Genomic DNA, 21,254 nt, shown 5'->3' with positions numbered 1-21,254 from the left:
ACACTTGCTGAAAGGCAAAATTGGGAGGGGGAAAAAGGGGACTGGCATGAAGAATTCAACACTTTTTTCAAGCATAGGAAATGCCAACATAAACATTTTTTCTGTATGTGTTAGTCTAATAAAAGATATTACTTTCCCAAATGTCTTGCCTCTAGCATAAAATGTTGACACTGATCTGCTCTTTGAGGAGATAGAATTTAAGGGCGTTCTTTAGTAGTACTCTTGGTATATAAAATATATTCTAAGAGTTAGGATGATATATTAAATGGTACTCTGAAATACAATAGAGAAAGGATTTCTGAGAGAAGGTCAGGGTAAAGTTATTTCCTACAAGAGACCATTTGCATTACAAGATAAGACCACGACTTGTTACAAAAGCATCTGAGGAAATTATGTCAAGACAGCTATTTGTACAAGTGGATAATGAGGACCCAGCTGCAAGGTTGAGTTCTGAAGTAGGACGAATGTAGTATAGGAAAAGCTAGTAAAAGATCTGGGAGATAAGGCCAATGAGAAATGCAAAATTCCAAGCAGGAATTTTTGAGAAAATTCAGCATCTGGTTTACACAAATGGGAAAATACACATATGAGAAAATATCACTGTATACTATTGAATATCAAAGTCAGAAAAAAATGCTGAAGTTTGTATAGGGTATTTGTTGTTAAAATTACAATTAGAAAATATTCAGAGAAATTTGAAAATGCAGTACCTTTAGAAGACCTCAGTAACACAGCGAATCAATCAAAGATGCTTCTTTATAGCACATTTTAAAATATCTAGCAAGGGGAAACTGCATACTGACCTGAACAGAGGGAGAAAAGTGTAACACAATGAAAACTAAAACAGCACTGTACAGGACATCATATTTGCTACTTAATCTAAAAACGCTTCAGGAATTTCACATATTTACTCTGACAGGTGCTAAATGTGCTAAGCATAATATGTATAAATTCCTCACACTAGGTGCGGGGAAAAAAAAACAAAAAAAGAAAAGAGGTGTTTTTGTTCAACAAAGATATAACTGAGAGGTTCAGGGCTGGGACTCAAACACCTGCTGGAGTTCCGCTACCACCAGCTTTTTGGAATGGAAACAAAGTGATAAAAATCAATCAGGCTTCTTTCCCCTAGGTTTCCAAACAGTGGAGGACTACTTGTTTAGACTGAACAAAATAATTCAATATGAGCTGATAGGAGGGAAGCTGTTCTACGAGGGAAAAAAATCAAGGAATGAACCATGTTGTGGTTCAGCAGCAGGGGAACCTTGTTAGCACTTAATAGTTTTGCTGATCACAACCAATCATACTGCAATTATTACAAACATTTATAGAAACATGTTACCCTGGTTTTTCTGAGTTTCTTTATTAGCCTTTTGATTTTCATAGATGGAGTCAGATCTTTTAGATACTGTAGAATATTAGAGCAGTTTTCTACCTTTCCCACAGAAATAATATAAACAAATCTTTTTTTTTTTTCATTCTCTGTCCTTTGTTTGCATATTTCTAACCTGAAAACAATTGTAACTGACAATTGGTCTGACCACTGAGGCTGAGGGGTGGAAACCCCAAAAAGCCAATCTTCTGCTAGACCCACAAATGTTTAAAAAGTAAAAAATAAACAAAGGGGTCTCTTCTCTCCACTCTTTCAGCTAGGAGCTGGATCAGAAGAAACTCTGCGAAAATCTCTTGTCTGCGTGTGATTGCTTTGTGTGTCTCAGTGACAGAAACATTAGACTCATGACTCTCTATTAACTAAAATCAAAGTGGTTGTTGCTTGGTGTAGCATAATTTCAGCTTTCAGAAAAATAATTACATAAAATATGAAAATGCCTTCAAACCAAATGTCTGCTTCCTTACACACACTTTTGATACCATACCTTGTCTGCTTGTAGTGTTCATTTCCTAAGCTTACTTTCACTGCACTGGCTAGTACAATAAAACATAATTCTTACTATCTAAAAATTAATTTTTGCCAAACTGATGCCAGTACTTAGTATCAGGTCCCATTTTTATCAATATGCTGCAATAGGGCAAACAGACCATTAAGGAGATGCTTTTATGACTGGATGTGAAATATGTTGCCAGGCTATTGTGACACTGTTACAGCTGATACTGTGCTAGCTCATGAACAAAGAGGTTTATGTTTTCTGCTTATCAATCTGCTGCTTCTCAGTGAGCAATAAAGGAAAGAGGCAAACTTCACTGTGGGAGAAGAAGCCTGCCCATTGATTTGTGTTAGCTTTAGGTAGTTTCTACATCTTTTACACAAAATAAATGTTTAAAACCTCTGTAACTTTAAGCAGGCTGAGTACTAATCTTTGGATTATGAGCATATGATGTTATTACTGTTTCCTTGATTGTTCTTTCCATCACAAAATGCAAGCACAGTTGTCACGTCAAAGGGGAGATTTCCTCAAATCCTTTATATTCGATTGGTCTGTCAGTGCTCCAGGAAAGCCAATACTATTGTGTCTGATCAGTCTGTCAGGGTTCTGTTATGGTCACTCTCCACTGGGCTGCCCACTGGGTCTGAGGATGGTTCGACTGACTTATTCAGGGACAGACACCAACAGCAGAAGAGAGACCCCCTCCTGGGTCTTCACACTATTATTCAAGTGTATTGCCCACTGTTGGCAACTGCCAGTTCTTGAAGGACTCACACCGGCAGTTTTGGGGACAACACTCCTTATTAATATACACACTGTAAGTGGAAAATTGTGACAGGTTAAAGTTCAAAGATTGACAGTGACAGTAGCTGACTCCAAAAATGTATTCAAAGCAATATCCAGTGTAATCATCAATCAAACCTGGTTCAAAATGATCATTCAGTGAGCATAGAATACAGTAATTACCCAATAGACATTCCTTTGAAGGAGGAGACAGGTTCAGCCCATTCCCTGATCCCAGAAATCATGATGGAGTCTTCTCTATTTTTTTCCCATTCTTAACTTACTTTTATGCTATCTGTTTACATTTAGATGGAGCTTGAGTGGCTCCAGTGATACACATCTTTGTTATTGATAGGTATAAAATTCTCTCACTTCTCTTTTAAATATATAGTCAATGAAATATGGAGTGCATGCCCAGTGAGGGGAGGTCATACCGTGAAGGCAGGTAACTTTGGGATCAAGGTGCGTGTTAGTATTACAGTTAAGTTTTAATGAACCCAGTTCATCCAGGGACAATGATTTCACCACAGGTGCTGGCTCAGCAACAAGACACCTTCTTCTGTCTCCCCTGGCTGACGGGTGCTATGCCGTTTATCAGCTGCAAAGTACCATCAAATTCCCCTCCCTGTCACCGAGACACACAAAGCAATCACACGCAGACAAGAGATTTTCGCAGAGGTTCCTCTGATCCAGCTCCCAGCTGAAAGAGCGGAGAGAAGAGACCCCTTTGTTTATTCTTTTACTTTTATACATTTGTGGGTCTAGCAGAAGATTGGCTTTTTGGGGTTTCCACCCCTCAGCCTCAGTGGCCAGACGAATTGTCAGTTACAATTGTTTTCAGGTTAGAAATATGCAAACAAAGGACAAAGAATGAAAAACAAAGGGTTTGTTTATATTACTTCTGTGGGAAAGGTAGAAAAACTGCTCTAATATTCTACAGTAACTAAAAGATCTGACTCCATTTATGAAAATCAAAAGGCTAATAAAAAACTCAGAAAAACCAGGGTAACACCTCCCTGCAAGGATTACATCAGGGCCTGACCTCTATGTCTCCATTCTACTCCACCCTCCATTCCATTCCCCTTAGCATGTACTTAAATTTGCACATTGGGTATATGGGGAGTCATGGTGGAATTGGTTTCAGGCATGCCAATCACATTCCATCCGGGGAGTGACAACTGTATTTTACCCTATAATTTCTGTACTGTTCTAACTTCTGTTCAGAACGTGAATATAACCTCCCAGCTTTCTGTAAGTTTACTCCCAGTCATCTTCCCACAGCAGTCATGTGCAGGCCTGCTACTCCATCTTGAACTCTATCAATAAGGGCTGTACTACAAAATGTTTAATTATCAGATGAAAATACCACACCCCATATACCAACTCACGTAGTGTAGGGGGGGAAAAAAAAAAAAAAAAAAAGTGATTGGATTAAAAAGGTCTAAACTGGAAGTTACCATTTCTCCAGTAGTACTCTACAGATTTTCAAACGCACTGGATTGTGCTTCCTCTGGGTTCCGGTTTCTGTGTAATGTAAACGGTCTTCAAGGAAAATAAGTTACTCCTTCATGTGCAATAGCCCCAAGAAACCTTTACCTTCATCAGGAATCTGCTTTATCTAGCAGTGATGACTCATAGGAACAATTTTATTCTTTGAGAGCCCTCCCTTGGTTGGTTAGAAATTAAACATTCTCATTTAGCACTAAATTAAATCTCTAAAGCCTCGATCATATTTGAAGCAAGCAAGCTAATCCTTAGAAAGCAATTCTTTTTGAAAGCAGTTCTGATCATCAGCATGATTTGCTGTTCAAAAGAACTCATTTATGCAAAGAATTTAAAATAATGTAATAGCTTCATTCAACACTTCTGTGATAGTCATTAACATTTTCTTGACTTAAAAACGATTTTGCATCTTTTTTTCTGCTTGTTCTAGCCACTGTTTTTCTGGAGTTTTGGAAAAGAAGGCGAGCAGTAATTGCTTATGATTGGGATTTGATAGACTGGGAAGAAGAAGAGGTTTGTATAAAAACATGTACTCCTTATCTTTAATACAAAATTATTTGGATGAAAATGTATGGGGGTTTTTTGCATTTATTCTCAGTTCATTCTTTAAATCTTTATAAACTATGAAATAAACATTTTTCTCCTCAGATGTTTCTTTTTTCACACTTTTGTAAACCTAAATTAATTTGAGAGATTTCAGGGAAGAATTGCACTATGGGAGAAATGCATTTTTCTTCTGAAAGCTGCAAATTCTTGACAGCCCAGGATACTGTGAATTTTGGCAAATGAGCTTTTATTTATTCTTTTAGTTTGTCACTGGGAGTATTGATGGAAAGAAAGCCTTTGGAGGCTTACCAGCTTCTGAACATTCAGGTGCTGGTTATCTGAGAGAGAGGACTTCATTCATTCTGTGTTGGTAGAGGAAATCCCCTTAGGGAAGAACCTAAACTGCAGAAAATAGCTTTAATCTTTTCCTCTGGTGGTCACTAGAAAGATATAACATGCTCTTGGGACTGAGAACTCAAGTCTAACTAGAACTAGGAGGTTTTATTATGCAGGAGAAAAGTAAGATTCAGTGAGTGTTGAAGAAAATGCTCCTCGAGTGACATTTGGACATATAGATGTCCACAGATCTGCTCTCCTTATTCTACAGAAGCTGTTGGAGTGATGGTAAGAGGCTGCTGTTACGGTCTCAGGGAAGTTGAATCTCTGCATTGTTGCTTTGGTGGAAGATTTTCTTTTTTATCAGTCTTGCCAGCAGAGAAACAGACTTCTGAGTTATGGGATTTTTGTCTGTATGAGGCAAAGTAGTTCAATGAGGCCATGAAATGGTGGAATTGCTGACAGGATTTTCTTTTAAATGCTTAGTTACTAAGAAAAAAACCCAAGAACATAACATGAAATAACTTACACAACTGGAAATTGATATCTTTATAACAATGGGAACGTTATTATCTCTGCACACGTGCAGTCAGTTCTGGGTCATACCTCAGGACTATCTTCATATATATATAGGAAACACTCTAAAGTGATTCAACTCTTCTGAGATTAGCAGGCTGCTCTTGCCAATGCTGGCAAGTCACAAAGGGATTGAGATAGTCCTGCCTGAGGTTCCCATAGTGGTCAAGACCAGCCTGCAGGGATCATGTCTTCTCATGGCTAGTTGAAAAAAAAAAGCCACTGCTGCTGACACTGGCAACTAATAAGCTGTACCAAATTGCAGTTTCCAAGTGACAATTATAGCTTCCTCTGTGTCCCTGGAATGAGAAGGAGCCTTTAAACTAACAAAATACAAAGGTAAACACAGTATGAAACACTCTTTATGTTTTTCCCAGGAAGCCTGATCTTGAAGGTGTTTATAGTTTGGGATGTCATACACCTTCATCTTTCACCATTTAACCTACCTGGTTTTGGGATTATGCTAATTTATAAAGCCATCCACCTGAATCTTCTATGATCAGTTCTTTTATGATTATTGAATTTCCTAATAAAGTTGTCCTTAAGTGACACTTTGCTCTTGATTTGTTTTGTTTTTTAATAAGATATATTGATATTCTTCTGGCAGATTATTCCAGTTTGGCCTGCAGGATGATATTTCCATGTTGGTAATTTTCAGAGGATACCTGCTCCCTGTTGATGTCAGCTGGTCTTTTATTCTCACACCAGAGTTTTTCCAGTAAGCTGTGTCAAAAAGACCTCTGTCAGGAGTAGTGGTGATTGTACCTGTTCCAGAGCTATTCAGTGCACCTCCGTACAGTTCTAGAGGGAATCCTATAGGTGTCTACAGCAGGAGGAATTTTTTTCCAGAAGCAGTGTGCCAGATTGCACCTTCTCAAATTAGAAGTTAAAGATGCTCATAGGAACTCAGCAGGCTGCTTCTCAAAGATCTGTGTGTCCAGTAATAGAACATCAGTAGCTCATTGGCATTTGAAGCATCAGTTCAGCATTCAGTGGGATCCAAAGAGTAGGAGCTGATTGCCTCCCAGAGGTATCTTCTCTGAAGATGCTACAGCCCCCAGTGCCCATACCTATGGCACATATCATGCAAGTTCCAGCTTCAGGGTCAACCCAATGGGCCACTGCCTCCTCTGCTTCAGTATCTAACAGTGCACTTTTCCATTGGAACTGCGCTTTCCCCCTGAGAAAGACACCGTTTGGAAGCATGTGCTCCAAAGAGAGAGGAGATCATTTCCCTGCTCTGTGGTTCAAAGCTCAACTCTTCACTCTGCCATTATCTCCACCTGCAAACCACAGGCTTTTCTTGGAGACTTACTTCTGGAGATGCTCTACTTGTACCGGTCATCAAGATTCAAAATTTCAATCTATAAATTCTTTTTCTATATCTGGGCTATAGAGGACAATATGCTTGGACTAGGAAGGATGGGGCTATTTCAATAATTTACCTGTTGAGGGATTAGAAAATGCTTGGGGAAAAAAGGAGATATTTCACAAAGAATTTTAGAGTAGCTTTTCTAGAGCACAAATACCTGGTCAAAGGCAATTCACATTAATCCATATTTCATACTCCAGAAATCAATATGGCTTCTCTTATGAAAAAAATTGGAATTATCCATGTGTGAGAAATGGGAAAGAAGGAGAATAGTCTGTTTTATGTAGATTAGAAAAGATTCATCCTGTGGAGTTTCATTGAGAAGTCGTATGTCAGTGAGAAGACAATGAGAATTTCAACTCCATAAGGTGAACTTTTTTTCTCTTAAAAGTGCTGCTTTCTAATAAAATCACTGCTAACTAAATTTCCTCTCTGCTTTCCATTCAGTTATTAATAGACAAAATCAGCTGCTTGCTTTTATTAGTTATTTCAAAGACATCGATTAAAGAGGTCTAATTACCATTTCAACTCTCAAGCTTTTGACAATGAAGATTGTTATTTTTATTAACATTATGTGTTGAGCCTTTGCTTGCTTTAATTTTCAGTGTCAAATTGAAAAATAAGATTTTGTTACAGAGGGAAATTTATTAATTCCTAGCAGCAATACACTGAAAAAAACCACCATTTATAAGGTTTCCTATCTCTTTGTTATCACCTTCCTGTTTTAAGTGAAGAGACAAATAAATGAAACAATGAAGATGAAGGAAAGCAGAATTGCAGTTATTCAGATATGCAACCTTGTGAATTCCTCACCACTTTAGATTCTCATCCAAGAAGGTATACAGCAACCCCTGCAATGTTCAGGCCTCTCAGTCTGGGGATACGAACTGAGTGTGTTCTGGCTCTTTCAACCCAACATATCTGGATTTCCTGTTCTTGTAAGTCAGGTGCTGTTGGAGTCCAGGGCTTTGGTTGCCCTGGAGGGTCAGGGACCTGGGCAGGGGGGTCTGGGACCCCAGCCCAGAACCCAGAGCTCAGAGAGACACTGGATTTGATTTCAGTCCATGGGAGAGGCTTCTTCCACTGCAGGAAGCATTGCAGACCACAAGAGTGTAAAAATAGTAGTTTAGTATATCACAGGGTGAAAAAACAGTGAGTTTGGGACTCTTGGCATTGAAGTGAATGGGGCAAGATGGAGAATTTAGGGCGTTGTCTCTTTCTTCTTCCTTCTTGTTCCCTCACTCCATTTCTGCAGTGACGTTGGCACAAACGTTAGTGAAGATTGGGTCAGAGTAAAGATGACCTTTCTAGTAATAGTGATAGACATTGGTAATAAATAGTAAATAAAGAATACGTAGCAATTAGTATAAAAGATAAGGACAGCCCAGAGATAGGAGGAGTCACCAGATGTCCGAGCCATGGCAAACATCTTTTGGACACTGAGAAAATTGTAAGATAAGAACTAATAAATGAAGCATGTAACCTTGAAGACTCCGTCTTTTCCTGCGTTTGGCACAGAGCTTTGCAGAGGGCCAGAACTCTAAAACCACCTGAATGCCGGGGAATTTAAGCTCCTAAAAAGGAGCCCCCGACAGCTGGCGTCTCTGGGATGGACAGAAACAACTGCCGTCCCCCAGATGGGACAGAAACAACTGGCACCCCAGATGGGACAGAAGCCACAGGCGTCTCTGGTCAGGCAGCCACAGGCGTCTCTGGATGCACGACATCTGGCATCCCCGAACGAGAAAAATAAGACCTCTGCAGCAACATCAAAGCTCTCAGAAGATCAAAGCCAAACCAAGACAACCCCGGAGAAGAAACACCTATCTGGCCAAGAAGAAGAAGAACAGCTTGTTTTCAATTCGTCCCAGACAACGGTTTTCCAAAGGGCCCTGGAACCCGTCACCCTGAAATCTGCGGGCAGTGATCAGGACACACCCTGAGATGAGACTCGAACAAAGTGCAAGGTGTGAAACATGGAGAGCAACTGTGTCTTGGGTGGGCACACCACAAGAAACCAACTGCATGCAGTTTCTGGCACTCCCAGATGAAATCTGGCTTCTGTTGCTATTTATAGCATATTTTTTCTTTTTCTTCAGTGTCACCGTCTTTGTATCATTAGCCTCAGCCAGAAACACTACTGTTTACTTGTCCAAGCATTGCGGGTTATCATTAAACAGGTACAAAGTGTCATGCCGGATTTGCAATTTTTTTTTTTTTCTTTTTGAGAATATCTGTAAAAATAGCATTTGCATTATTTGCATCCACTGGAGATTATTGGACATGTGGATATGATAAGAACTTTCCTACACTGCAGATTGTTAAGTAGAATCTTGGCTCAGAGAGGGGTGCAGAGAAGTAAAGTCTATGACAAGCCAGCAGGCAGAGCCCTTGCACAATATACAGGGTGAAATTCTCAGGAACCCTGCTTCACTGCTATCACACTCTGTCCTTTTTCATGCCCCTGGGCACACAGGAATACCACTTACATTATTCCTTCTGCCAGATTATGGTCTGCTCAACTTCCTTGAGCCCTGATATGGCAGGGTCAGCTTGGGCAAAATAGAATAAGGACAAGAGCCCTGCCTGCACAGAAACATGCTTAGCCTTTTTGTAGAGCTGATGTAGGGCTGGTTCCCTCAAGCACATAATTAGTTACAGAGGCATTGTAGCTAGGCATATGTGCCTCTTCATTTTTTTTTATAACTTGCTACCAGGTTGCTGTGTGAATTTGGAAATGAACTGTGTTGAAAAAGCATCTTCAGAACTGGGAAGAAGGAGAATGAGTTATAACTTCTTCCCCCTCCCCCCACCACCCTTCATGGGAATTTTTTTACAAGTATGTAGGCTTTCAAGGTATCTCATCTTTATTCATATTCTGAATATGACTTTTGTGAGCAGTTAACCTTCACCTATTTTAACACAGTCATTTAAGGTCTGGGAATTTCCAACTTTAATCAGTCAGAGTTCAGTTACATTCAGCTGAAGGGCTGAAAGTGACTGAAATTTGTAAGCTGGTTCTTGTCTGCTCCCTTGTAGTCAGCTGTACCACGGACCAGCTCTCTGGTATACAGTAGAGTACTACAAACAGTGCTCTAATATCTGCCAGCATTTGTGAGAGTCCATCCTCCCAACCTGGTGCTTTATATCACCTCTGACAGTGTCCTGAATGCCAGACTAGAACAAGGTGGCACAGGACACATGGCTCTTGGTGGATATCTGCGTGTTAGGGCAGTGGGGTAGCACTATTGCAGGTGTCACCTGCACCAAGGGTGAACCCTGTCTTCTGCTAATGCTGCAAACAGATGTAACCAAATATCTCCCCAGATAATCCCCAGGTTTCATTTCACAAGGTGGTTTCTAATGGCAGAGCAGGTTTTGACATTTCTTCTGCTAAAAGTTGTTCCTGCTAATAATATTGTCCAAGTTAGGAAGTAATTTGAGCAGTGTTAGATGGCATGAATCCTTCTTCAAATGCTGAGAAGATTTTGCTGACAATGGAAACATAACCAAATGCCTAACAAACAGCAATTAGGTTTGGAAAAAGGAGGTTTGGTTGTTGGTTTGTTTTTGGGTTTTTTTGCTTAGTTGTAAATTTCCAGTATCAATAGGATAATGTAAGACTGAAAAATTCTTTGGTATCAACCTTAAAACGATTTGTTTTGCAGCCACAGAGTTTTGAAAGAGCATTATTCAGAGGAATAGCTAATTGGGGATTTTACTAAATACTTTCAGTACCTACTTTTATGGGTACAGTGATTTATTCTAGTTCTCATGAAGAAGACCTGATTTCCCAGCTCAGCTTTTATAGTAGCTGTGCCAGCAGCTGAATTCAAAGATCTAATTCCCCAGAACAGTGGTCTGATAAAAGATCTGAAGTTTCCTGCAGAGTTTCTCCTAGCTGTGCTGTATGTGAACATTATCTGTCTGCCCTTTAGGAGGAAATACGTCCACAGTTTGAAGCCAAGTACTCCAAGAAAGAACGAATGAACCCCATATCTGGGAAGCCAGAGCCTTATCAAGCATTTGCAGATAAATGCAGCAGACTCATCGTTTCTGCATCTGGAATATTTTTTATGGTTTGAGAACTTTTATTTATTTGTTGAAAAAGAACAAAATATCATTATCTCTGCTAGTAGAGCAGAGAGACTGGATATGACTGCTTAAAAGTAAAATAAGCTCTATGCATGTAGAAAACCTACATAGCAAATCACTTGAGTTTCTGTCAAATCCTACACTGGTTTACTCTTCACTGAGTCTCACAGATAGCTATTCCCTTCCTTAAAGGCTACGCCTGTGACACTGTATGTAGTGACATATGCCAGAGTAATGACACTATCACATTCAGGCACCAACTTCAGTTGACGGAATTAGCTCACGGGTAGCCTTCCCTGTGTAAACTGTGCAGAGCAATGGGGAAAGTTGCCATAGGAGAAGCAGTTGTTTTCTGTAAATTTCACAGAGAACCTAAATAAGATGCCTAGAGTGCTTAATGATGTTAATACAACCTAGTTTCTCAGTGTATTGAGGAGATGAGAAAAGAGATTCATATTCCTGGTGCAGTTGAAAGGGAGAAACCAATGTTCCTTGATTAAAATGATGCATTTTTTCCCTTTACAAAGTGGGAAACTAAAAAGAGCAGCAAAATTTCTCGTAACAGAGAGCTGCACACATTTCTGCAGAAACACCCCCATGCTCTAATTTCAGTGAAGCAGTTGTGGGCTGTTACTCACATGACAACAGGTGTGGTAGTGCTGGTCTTGAAAACACAGTGCTGGTCTGGAATCAACAGACTGTCGTGGAATTTACTTAGGCTTTTACAGCAAACGAGAAAATTATAGATGTGTACAGCCTCAGGAGCTGTGGAGAGCCAGGTAGGTGAGCTAACCCAGCAACAGGGTAGAGGACAGTAAGAAACTGATGATTTCAAAATCATTCAAAATAATCTAGGTCAAGAAAGGCAAGAGCATTATTGAGATGAACTGTGCCCTGGTATATCAGGTGGATGCACACCCTAACTCAGCTCTTGAGGACATGTACTCAGGACTGCAGTCTCTGTTCAGAATTGATACTACAACTCCAATATTTTGTGTATTTTCCCCATGATTTTTTTCTTGAAGGTTGGCAGTATTTTACCCTATGCAAATTCAGTCATTAATCTTCTTAGACTAGTGATAGATCATACTCGAAGTGCCAGAGAGAGTAGCCTTGCTCTAAATGGCATGCATCACAAATTATTGTCCCAATAGCAGCCCTTAAAACAGGGCAAAAATTATTTTCACTGAAGTTTTTTTTATTGTTGTCATAGCATGGGCTTCCAGCAAGTTAGAAAAACTCCATTTTTTTTTTTACCATTTAGATAAGATTTTTTTTTAATTACACTTATATCAGGAGATACACACCAAACTTTAAATTAGAGCAGTTCTCAAAATTTCTTAACATAGACTGTCACAGTATAGTAAATAATACAACTCAGCTGTTGCATAAGAAACATTAAGTGACTAAGCAGCCTGTCTCAGCTGTGGCTTTCTCATTCTAACTGCCACATTTGCTGAAAGTTTCATCAGAGAAGAAATCACAAGGGCGATTGAACTGGTTACCTTCTCTAGATAGAAACTTCCCAGAACTGTAGGAAGAAACCGCTATCTAGGCTAGCTTAGCAGGGCTGGTTTTGAGGCAGTGCTTACAAATGGAGACATTTGTGTGAAGTGTGAAGTCCATCAAAGCGCAAAATCCATCCCAAGTATGATACCATCAAGCTGCAACATCAGCTTGAGATTAGCCGTTGTACATCATGTCCAGATAAGGAAAATTTCTAACTCCCAAAGTTGGCAATACTATTTCCCACATTAATGCTAAGGAAGAGGAACATTTTCAAGAAAATATTTAAAACTAAAAATTATTTTAATATTATTTCAACCTTATTTTTCATTATGAGAAATAAAAAGAACTTAACAAGAAGTAAAATAATCATGTTGAAACCTTTCTCTGGAATCAGAAGGAAGGCACTATTAAAGTCTTTAATTTAATTTAATTTTTAAAGTTTCAGGGAGAAGGCAACCCCTGTTCCACTGGAAGTTTTCAGATTCTCTCTGATTTTTTTCTTCCTTTAGATCTGTGTGGTGATTGCTGCTGTATTTGGCATTGTTATTTACCGTGTTGTGACTGTCAGCACTTTTGCTGCCTTTAAGTGGGCTTTAATTAGGAATAACTCTCAGGTTGCAACTACAGGGACTGCAGTGTGCATCAACTTCTGCATCATCATGCTACTGAATGTGGTGAGTAAAATTAATATATCCAAAGTTATACCTAAGCCACCAGAGCAGTAGATAGTCAGCAGACAACTAAATGCTTTCATTTCCTTTTTCAGCAGGAGTGGAGTGTCTTGCATGGAATTATTGTTTACGGACATCATTCACGATTTATATAAAGTGCAATTCCAAACCTAAAGTATTATGTAAAGTATGTTTTAATATTCTGATAATAGTTTAGGGAGACATAATCATACTCCTGATATATCCTCTGCCACTTCTTTCCCTTTTCTATGTTCACAGTTTTCAGTCCACTTCATTAATATTATTCTTTTTAATTGTGTTTTGATGTTATTTTTTAATATAGCGACAAAGCTAAGTTCTTATTTACACTATTTTCAGTAATTCCAGTTTCAGTCTTCATGGTAGTTTTTCAGTGAGGATATACATATACAGACACAATGTCCATAAGCGTAACTCTCTTGAGCTGAAAGTTGCACAAGGCTTGAGCTGACATGGTTTGTTCTAGAGCTGCCCAGAGCATCTGCCAATGTGCACCAGATACATGGTCTGGGTGCACTGCACTGGGACCGGCTGATGGCAGCTTATTGTTGTGAGCTGGTTTGGAACCAGACTTGGGACAAAGACAAAAAATGGAATTTCTATGTGGCAACAGTCCCAGTAAGACAGTATAGCATCGATTAGGTGGGGAATGATTTTCTTGCTTCCGCTGAGATGCTGATACTCCTGTATATTGCTCTGATATATGTCTGCTCTTGGCAAGAAGTGTATGGCCTTTCACTATCAGGTTTTGTCAACTGGCATTATAAGGGGGAAGGAGGATTCAACCTACAAACCAGTCGGGTACTGGAGCCAGGGTGGAGTATCTCTACCTGCTCAAAAGCAAGTGTCTTCTGCGAACAGCTTGTTAGGCTTCACTTCAGGAGATGTGCTGATTTACTTCCTAGGGAAAAGATGAGATGTTATTTCAGGTCTGCTCATTTCCAAGGCTGGCTTGGAGATTTCTTTCTTTCCTGTGCAATATCCAATCATTTCCATAATCTAAAGACTGTTTTTGACAGGTCCTTTTCTATATGGCAGGAAATTCCAAAAGTCTTTGCTGCAGGACTTTGCTTCTTCCTTTGGCATAGGCAAGGCTGGATTAGTGACTAAGACAGTCTATCTAGAACTGTTGTTTTTCCTATATTTTCCCTTAGGTAGGACTATAGGCTGAGAAAGGCAGAAAGGAAGAAGCTGGTTTTCTGTCTGAGATTGTACTGAAGGGTCTCTTATGTTATTTTTATTTTATTGGGCTTTTCCTCCAGTTTTTGGGGGATTACTTTACTTTACCTAGAGCACACAATAAGCATAAAAGAAAAAAAAAAGAAAACTATATATATCTATGCCAGTACAACATCAATTTTCAAGCTCTCAGTGTAAGTCATTGTATATGCAGTGAAGCAGCAACAAAGAAACACTGCACACTTGAGATTTTTTTCATTCTCAAAGAATTTTACAGCTCAGAGATTTTTCTTTTAAATAATGGAAGAATGCTTGAAGGTGTCTTTTGAGAAACTTTGTTTATTTCCTAAAATAATCAAATAAGTGGAGAACTGCAAAGGTGGATTCTTAAGCCTCATACTCCTTGCCATTCAGTAAACACCATGACCTTAGATCTGGATATAGCTCATGGAAGAAAAAGAACCACAAAATATGAAACTGCAGGAGTTTTTCAAAGGAAGGTTTTAGGAACATAATCCCTTGCTTCCAATGACGGATGAATGTAGTTTACTGAAGGGCAACGATGGGATTTCTTTTGGGAGAAGAAATCCCTAGAAGCAATTCAGGTAGTTGAACCCTGCATGAAGTGTAACTCAAGAAAAGTGTCAGAAAAGCAAGAAATGATACAGTAATAAAACTAGAAAGGACCAAGATGTGCATAGCAGTAGAGAATTCACTGCTTAGAAGCCTTGAAAACCAGCAGTGATTCTGATACAAGTTGATAGCCTCTCAAAGCAGCAGGGGAAAGATCCAGACCAGAGGTTCTGAGCACTAGGTACCTATTCTGGCACATCCATCACAACAAAAGAAGAAGATCCTCAAGCATAATGTGTCTCAGATAATCTTTCAGCCTGACCTGAAAACAATCACTAGCTTTACCTAGGCTATATAAAACTGTTAATTTTCCTCACTAATATTCCTCATGGAAAATATGAACAGAGAACAGAATATGATCCCAAACAGAGCCCCTTGAGGGTAGTAGTGATAAACTACAATAGCAGATAATTAGATCCAAACATTGTTAATAGAATCCCTAACAGTCTTACTGTTCCAAATGGAATAGCAACAAACTGAAGTTTTGATAAACCCTTCTGCAGAACAGTGAACATTTGTAAAAAAAACCCAGTCCCTGCTGGGATCAGGATATAAATGACCCAGACATTTAGCACATTTATAGTTGCCCTTAAGTGATGCTTTTAAACCCAGAAGAAACTACCTTTTTCATTACTTGAAACAAAACCATTTACTCCAAAGGCAGTGGAAAGCTATTCTAAGCATGAAGTGGTTGTTAACATGGGTGAGAGATTTTAGGCTGACTTCAGTTCTTAAGCAGGCAGTTTGATCTGTAAACAATACATAATTTAAGCAAGAGATTCTGATGATAACTGCAAATAAAAAGAAACATTGCTGATATGCAGTGTAGGAGTAAGTAAATACTTCAGCCTGAAATATGAGAAGCTTTGTATTCCTGTAGGCATCAGTGAGAGTTAAGGACATTTAGCAATTTGTAGGAACAGGCTCCAGACTAATTTAAAGCAAATGGAAATCACTGTATTAATTTACTCTAATACTGATGGTGCTGGTGATGTAGTTAATGGATTCAAAATTCCCTTGTAAATACTGACTGTGAAAACCCTCCTAGTTAGTTTTGTAGTCTTTATGAAGTTTGGAGTCTCCTGGAGAGTTTGAGAGCATGGTACCTGAAGGTGTGGAAAGTGTCATTTAAGATTTAGAAAAATTACACTGGCTCAGAGGTGGAAATGTATCTGGTGGTAGGGATTACTAAAGATTTTTCTCTGAAGTAACCCTGTCCCCCCATGTCTTTCCTTTCAGCACCAAAGTGCCAAACAAAACCAAAAAGTCCCAAATAACCAACATATCCAACATACCATAGCATGCCCTTCTAGGATGATTATTTTTTTTCTGAGATGAATGTTCCATAAGTAACTAAAACAAAATCTCAGTTGTGCTATTGTTTCTGCTTTTCTTTTTGGAAAAGTTCTCTTACACTTTTTCAAATTGTATGTAAAATCAGGATAGTGACCGCATTTCTTCTCCATGTATTACGGATGAGCATTAGATATAAAATCTACTTTTCCTAGTTTGATTATATCATTGCCGTATTATTATGTAATTTTATTGTCAATATCAGAACATCACAGAATCATCTGCATGTCAGATTCAACAGGTTCTCTCCCTAGACAGCAGTTCTATGTTTTTGAGCCAGCCATGTAACTAAGAGGCTGTTTCTTCTCTGTTACAGCTGTATGAAAAGGTTGCTCTTTTCCTGACAAATTTAGGTAAGTAATATTATATATAAAATTGGATAATATTGTACTGATTTGTTGGTCCATAGACCGTGATAAAATTCAAAATGTCTGCAGAAATATGAAAAATCCTAACTAATTTGCAATCTATAGTAATTAATGTTTTTCTTAAATTTCTAATAAGAAAGTATATAAATAAACTACTGTGTCATTCAGCCAGTGGTGACAACAATCATCCACCTTTATTCTTGCTTCAACCCCCTACAATCTAAGAATGTAAACAAATTGTTTACTATAATTCAATGTAAAATTTTTACCTTGGAGGAAAAGGCATGAGTTTTCAGACAGACTTAGCATTCACAACCTCCAGGGTTTGTAAACATGGAAAAGGGGCGTCATTTCTGGAAAACAAGTACGTAGCTTGAAACCAAGGTGCTGATTTGCTATCAAACATTTGCCTTTAAGAAGGGCAATAAGGAGCAAAAATGACTCTACCTACACCTGAACTATGTGATGTTCTAAATTTCAGTAATCCTTTCAGCTCACTCACTGCTCATAAAGGCAGTCTTTATGCTAAAGGAAGATAACCTGTTTTCTAAGGAGAGCATCCACTGTCAATAGGGTAGCAATAGGCTATCATTCATATATCCGGGGCTCAGACAGGATCTGTGGAAATCTTGATATATTTAGAAGATCGCAGTAGTTGGTGGCAATTGGCTAGGGCTTCTTAGTGTCAAGAAGCTCGAAATGAGACTACGGCTGAAGGCCTGTTAAGCAAACTAAATTATTGCACGTATGCAAGTGGTTTGAGGAGGGTATTCTGAGCTCCTGGAAACCTGTGTGCATTGATGATGTACTGTAAATTATTTTGGACCAGATGGACAGCTTTTGATGTTTTAATGCTCAAAGGAAACCACTGATTTTAGCTACTCTCAGGGCTTTTCTACATCCCAAAAGTCATCGGTAATGTGTTCAAAACATATCCATGTACAATAGAATTTTATTCTTTTGTTTATTAGTAAACTGAGAATCCTCATTTGTATGCTGTAGTTTTACATTTTTTTTTTTGCTATCCTGTGTCTATGGAGAAGATATCTGCTAGCTACAGTTGAGAAATATGACTTTCAAGTTTGTGAATTGTTCAAGCTATGTCCCAATAGCCTGGGGAAAGTAAGACATATTCTAGAGACCTTGAAGCTTGATTATTTTCTGTGAGGTGGTCATCAAGGCCGATTTGCTTTCTGCAGAAAGCACTTGTATGAAAATTCAGCAGGTCAAGATTTTTCAATCCTGTTCAGACAGTTTTGTGATTTTTACTCTGGTGGCCTAAGGAACTGATTTGATCTGAATTATCTTTATCAGTGTAATAAGCTCAAAGTAGAACTGGCAGCAAAACTACATTGAGGACATTGAGAATGCCCTTCTTCAGCTTTTAAATGATCTTCAGAACTCATATCTGTGCTCCTCCATAGCATCACCGTTGTCTCTGATGGGCATGTGAGCAAAGCTTCAGCTGCAGCAGCCTTGTTGTAGTCAAACTTACCCTCCTGCAGACTGGCATCTAATGAAAAAGCAGCTCTAAGTGAATCAAGTTTATTGCCTTTTCTGTACTTGCTGTACTTTACTGGAGGCTGCTTTGGAAGCAGTATACGAGTACTATCATTTTGATACTCAGAATCACCATTAGTAGCTCCACTTTTCTGATTACTCCTGTTCACAGCAATGGTCAGCGAACAACAAGCTCCAGCCAGCTGGAAAATAGTTCCAGAATATGGTACTCATGTGTTGACATTGACATTGTTTTGTTAACTTCTGTTTTGATATTTCTTGATATGGAGAATAAGGGAACAATACCCGAAGGCAAGAATATGTCTTCCCCTTTCCCGTTTTCCTTAGCCCATCTACTGCGAAATATTTTACTTGATTTTTTGTGATGACTACCCTGGGACAAGTAAGGGGAGTCATGCAGTGGCACTCCACTGATACATGTAATAATTACCTCCTGGTAATAATAAAGTTTCATGGCCTACAGAATTACCAGGAGGATTTTCTTCAGTGCAGTGTGGCATCTCTAAGAAAAAGGCACTTAAATAGCTTTGGCAGAGTGGCAATGCCATTATGGTAGGATACAGAAATAAGAGAAGATCCCAAGCCTGTAAAGACCACTTAAATACAGGTAGGATGTTTAATATACGCATATACCTCAACCACTTTCTTACAGTCTCATGGGAACATACATACACAGACAAGAGAATAGATTTCCAAGTCTCTACAAGCTCATTTGCTGAGTGCTGCTTCTGGATACAATTTCTTCTGCCAGGTTGTATTTTGAAAACAGCGGGCTAATTTACAAATATATTGCTAGCTCTTAGAGGTGTGTGCAGCTTTTGTGCCAAGGGGAAATTGATAATCTGAATAAGCCTCTGAAACTCTGATAATTTTCTTCACAGAGCAGCCTCGCACCGAATCGGAGTGGGAGAACAGCTTCACTCTGAAAATGTTTCTTTTTCAGTTTGTCAATCTGAACAGCTCTACCTTTTATATAGCATTCTTCCTTGGAAGGTAGGATTGATGTCTGCACACTGCACACTCATATGTGTGAAATGAGGTAGAGAGAAGAAATAAAATTGTTTATAATGAAACAAAATGGACCATATTATCACATATGTCAAAATGCAAATTCCATGCTAGCAAAGCAGAACAGAATGTCATTTTCTACTCCTTTCAAAAGCCCAGAAACAGATAGAGTTTTCATTTCTTATCACCACATGGTCTCAATATTAACTTAACAAATTCACTATTGGAAACATGCATCTCACAGTACTATACTTACAGGTCATGTCGCTCTGTCTTTATGTGTGTAATTTGTACAGATAAATAAAGGATAGGATAGGATAGGATAGGATAGGATAGGATAGGATAGGATAGGATAGGATAGGATAGGATAGGATAGGATAGTTCAGTTAGAAGTAAACCTGCTCCAATTAAGTGATCTGAACTGTTAAGAGTGAGTTATGAGATATCATCGGGGGGGGGATATACATAAATATTTATTATATATATATTATTGTATATTTTATATACATGTATTTGTGTGTATCTATGTATCTATCTAAATATATATTATTTGTAAATCTCTTTCTGTCATTTTCCTAAAAAAAGAGACCTTTTTAGTCTAGAGAAGGTTTGAATAGAAGAATCCATTAGTATGGATTATTTGCACATAGGAATAATTTGTGGGGAAAACATGGGAGAATAGTTAGAAAATTATGGGATTTTAATGAAAACTAAAATTTTCACTGATTTCACAGGAAGGCAGGCATCACAGAGCATTTTATGGTGTAAGGAAATGGACTGGCAGTTGAAAAGCATTTTCCAAACTCACATAAGCAGTTTCAGTCAAATTTTCCCTCTGCTCTGCATATGTTGAATATCCAGCAGCAGAGTACTGGTATTGAAATAAAACTGCAAGTAAAAATATCTGTAGTCCTTCATGGGGATTATTCCAGGAATACCCATAAAACTTTTTACAGCATAACATCTTTTATAGTTATACCAGTCACATTAAGATAACACCAGATTAAAATAAAAGTGTGGGCTTTCTTTTACTACTGTGAACAGGCTGCTTACACAACATAGTTGATATATATTCCTGTGTTAAAGATTTACAGGACACCCTGGTGCCTACTTAAGGCTGATAAACAGATGGAGGCTGGAAGAGGTGAGTGGTCAATAACTGCATACTGATTTATCTGCTGCCCACAGATGCCATGAATGCAAGCAGAGGCAGACACATAAATCTGCCTGGGCATTTTTTGAGTGTGCTATTGGGTTTTCAGTTGCTGTCTAACTCCACAGTATCGGCACTACCATTCACTACAAAAGCATCTACATATTGATATATATATTCCCTTTTCAATATTAGCAGTTCTAATGTTTGCATTACATTCAAGCAGTAGTATCAGATGGTTTAAAGATTACTCATATATTTACATTGGAAATATTTTATCCTTGGAATGAATCAAAAGTCAAATACAAATCTGACAACTTTTTGCTTCCAAAAAAATCATTTCTTCTCAGTTTTTCTAGCCTTGCAGACCAGAGAGCTAAAATAATAAAGTAATTAATTAAAAATCCAGACACATAAAATGTGTGTGAAATTTGACCAAAACAACTAAACAAACTTCCCAAACAAGCTACTGGCATAATGTCCCATGTCTTTAAAATTAAATTAATATGAAAAGCAATGAGAGTTTGGCTCTGCAAGTTACTCAAGGACCAATCCCATTTTATTTATTTTTTTTTTAATAAATACATTCAGAATTCAAAACCCATTTGACAGTTATAGGAGGTGAACAGCAGCAGTTTCTGGACCAGTCCTTTACTTTCCAGTGCTGCTATGTGCACACTGGAATCCCATGGTTTCTTTCCTGCTTCACAGATGAATAATTGAAAC

The 21,254-nt window shown here is 38.5% G+C and overlaps 1 protein-coding gene across 7 annotated transcripts in view; it reads left to right on the top strand.

Annotated features, from left to right (window-relative positions):
- Positions 1-21,254, top strand: part of ANO4 (anoctamin 4) — a 244,889-nt gene that overhangs the window by 204,384 nt on the left and 19,251 nt on the right. For all 7 annotated transcript variants that reach the window (XM_058420325.1, XM_058420324.1, XM_058420326.1 and 4 more), the window contains 6 exons: positions 4,600-4,682; positions 10,938-11,078; positions 13,113-13,277; positions 16,795-16,831; positions 19,249-19,360; positions 20,462-20,519. In XM_058420325.1, coding sequence (XP_058276308.1) covers positions 4,600-4,682; positions 10,938-11,078; positions 13,113-13,277; positions 16,795-16,831; positions 19,249-19,360; positions 20,462-20,519 — 596 coding nt within the window. The remainder of the gene's footprint in view (positions 1-4,599; positions 4,683-10,937; positions 11,079-13,112; positions 13,278-16,794; positions 16,832-19,248; positions 19,361-20,461; positions 20,520-21,254) is intronic.

The sequence above is a fragment of the Hirundo rustica genome, chromosome 4 (assembly GCF_015227805.2).
Source record: "Hirundo rustica isolate bHirRus1 chromosome 4, bHirRus1.pri.v3, whole genome shotgun sequence".
NCBI classification, from domain to species: domain Eukaryota; kingdom Metazoa; phylum Chordata; class Aves; order Passeriformes; family Hirundinidae; genus Hirundo; species Hirundo rustica.
Note: the sequence above shows the minus strand (reverse complement) of the source record. Positions and strands in the feature narration are given on the sequence as shown.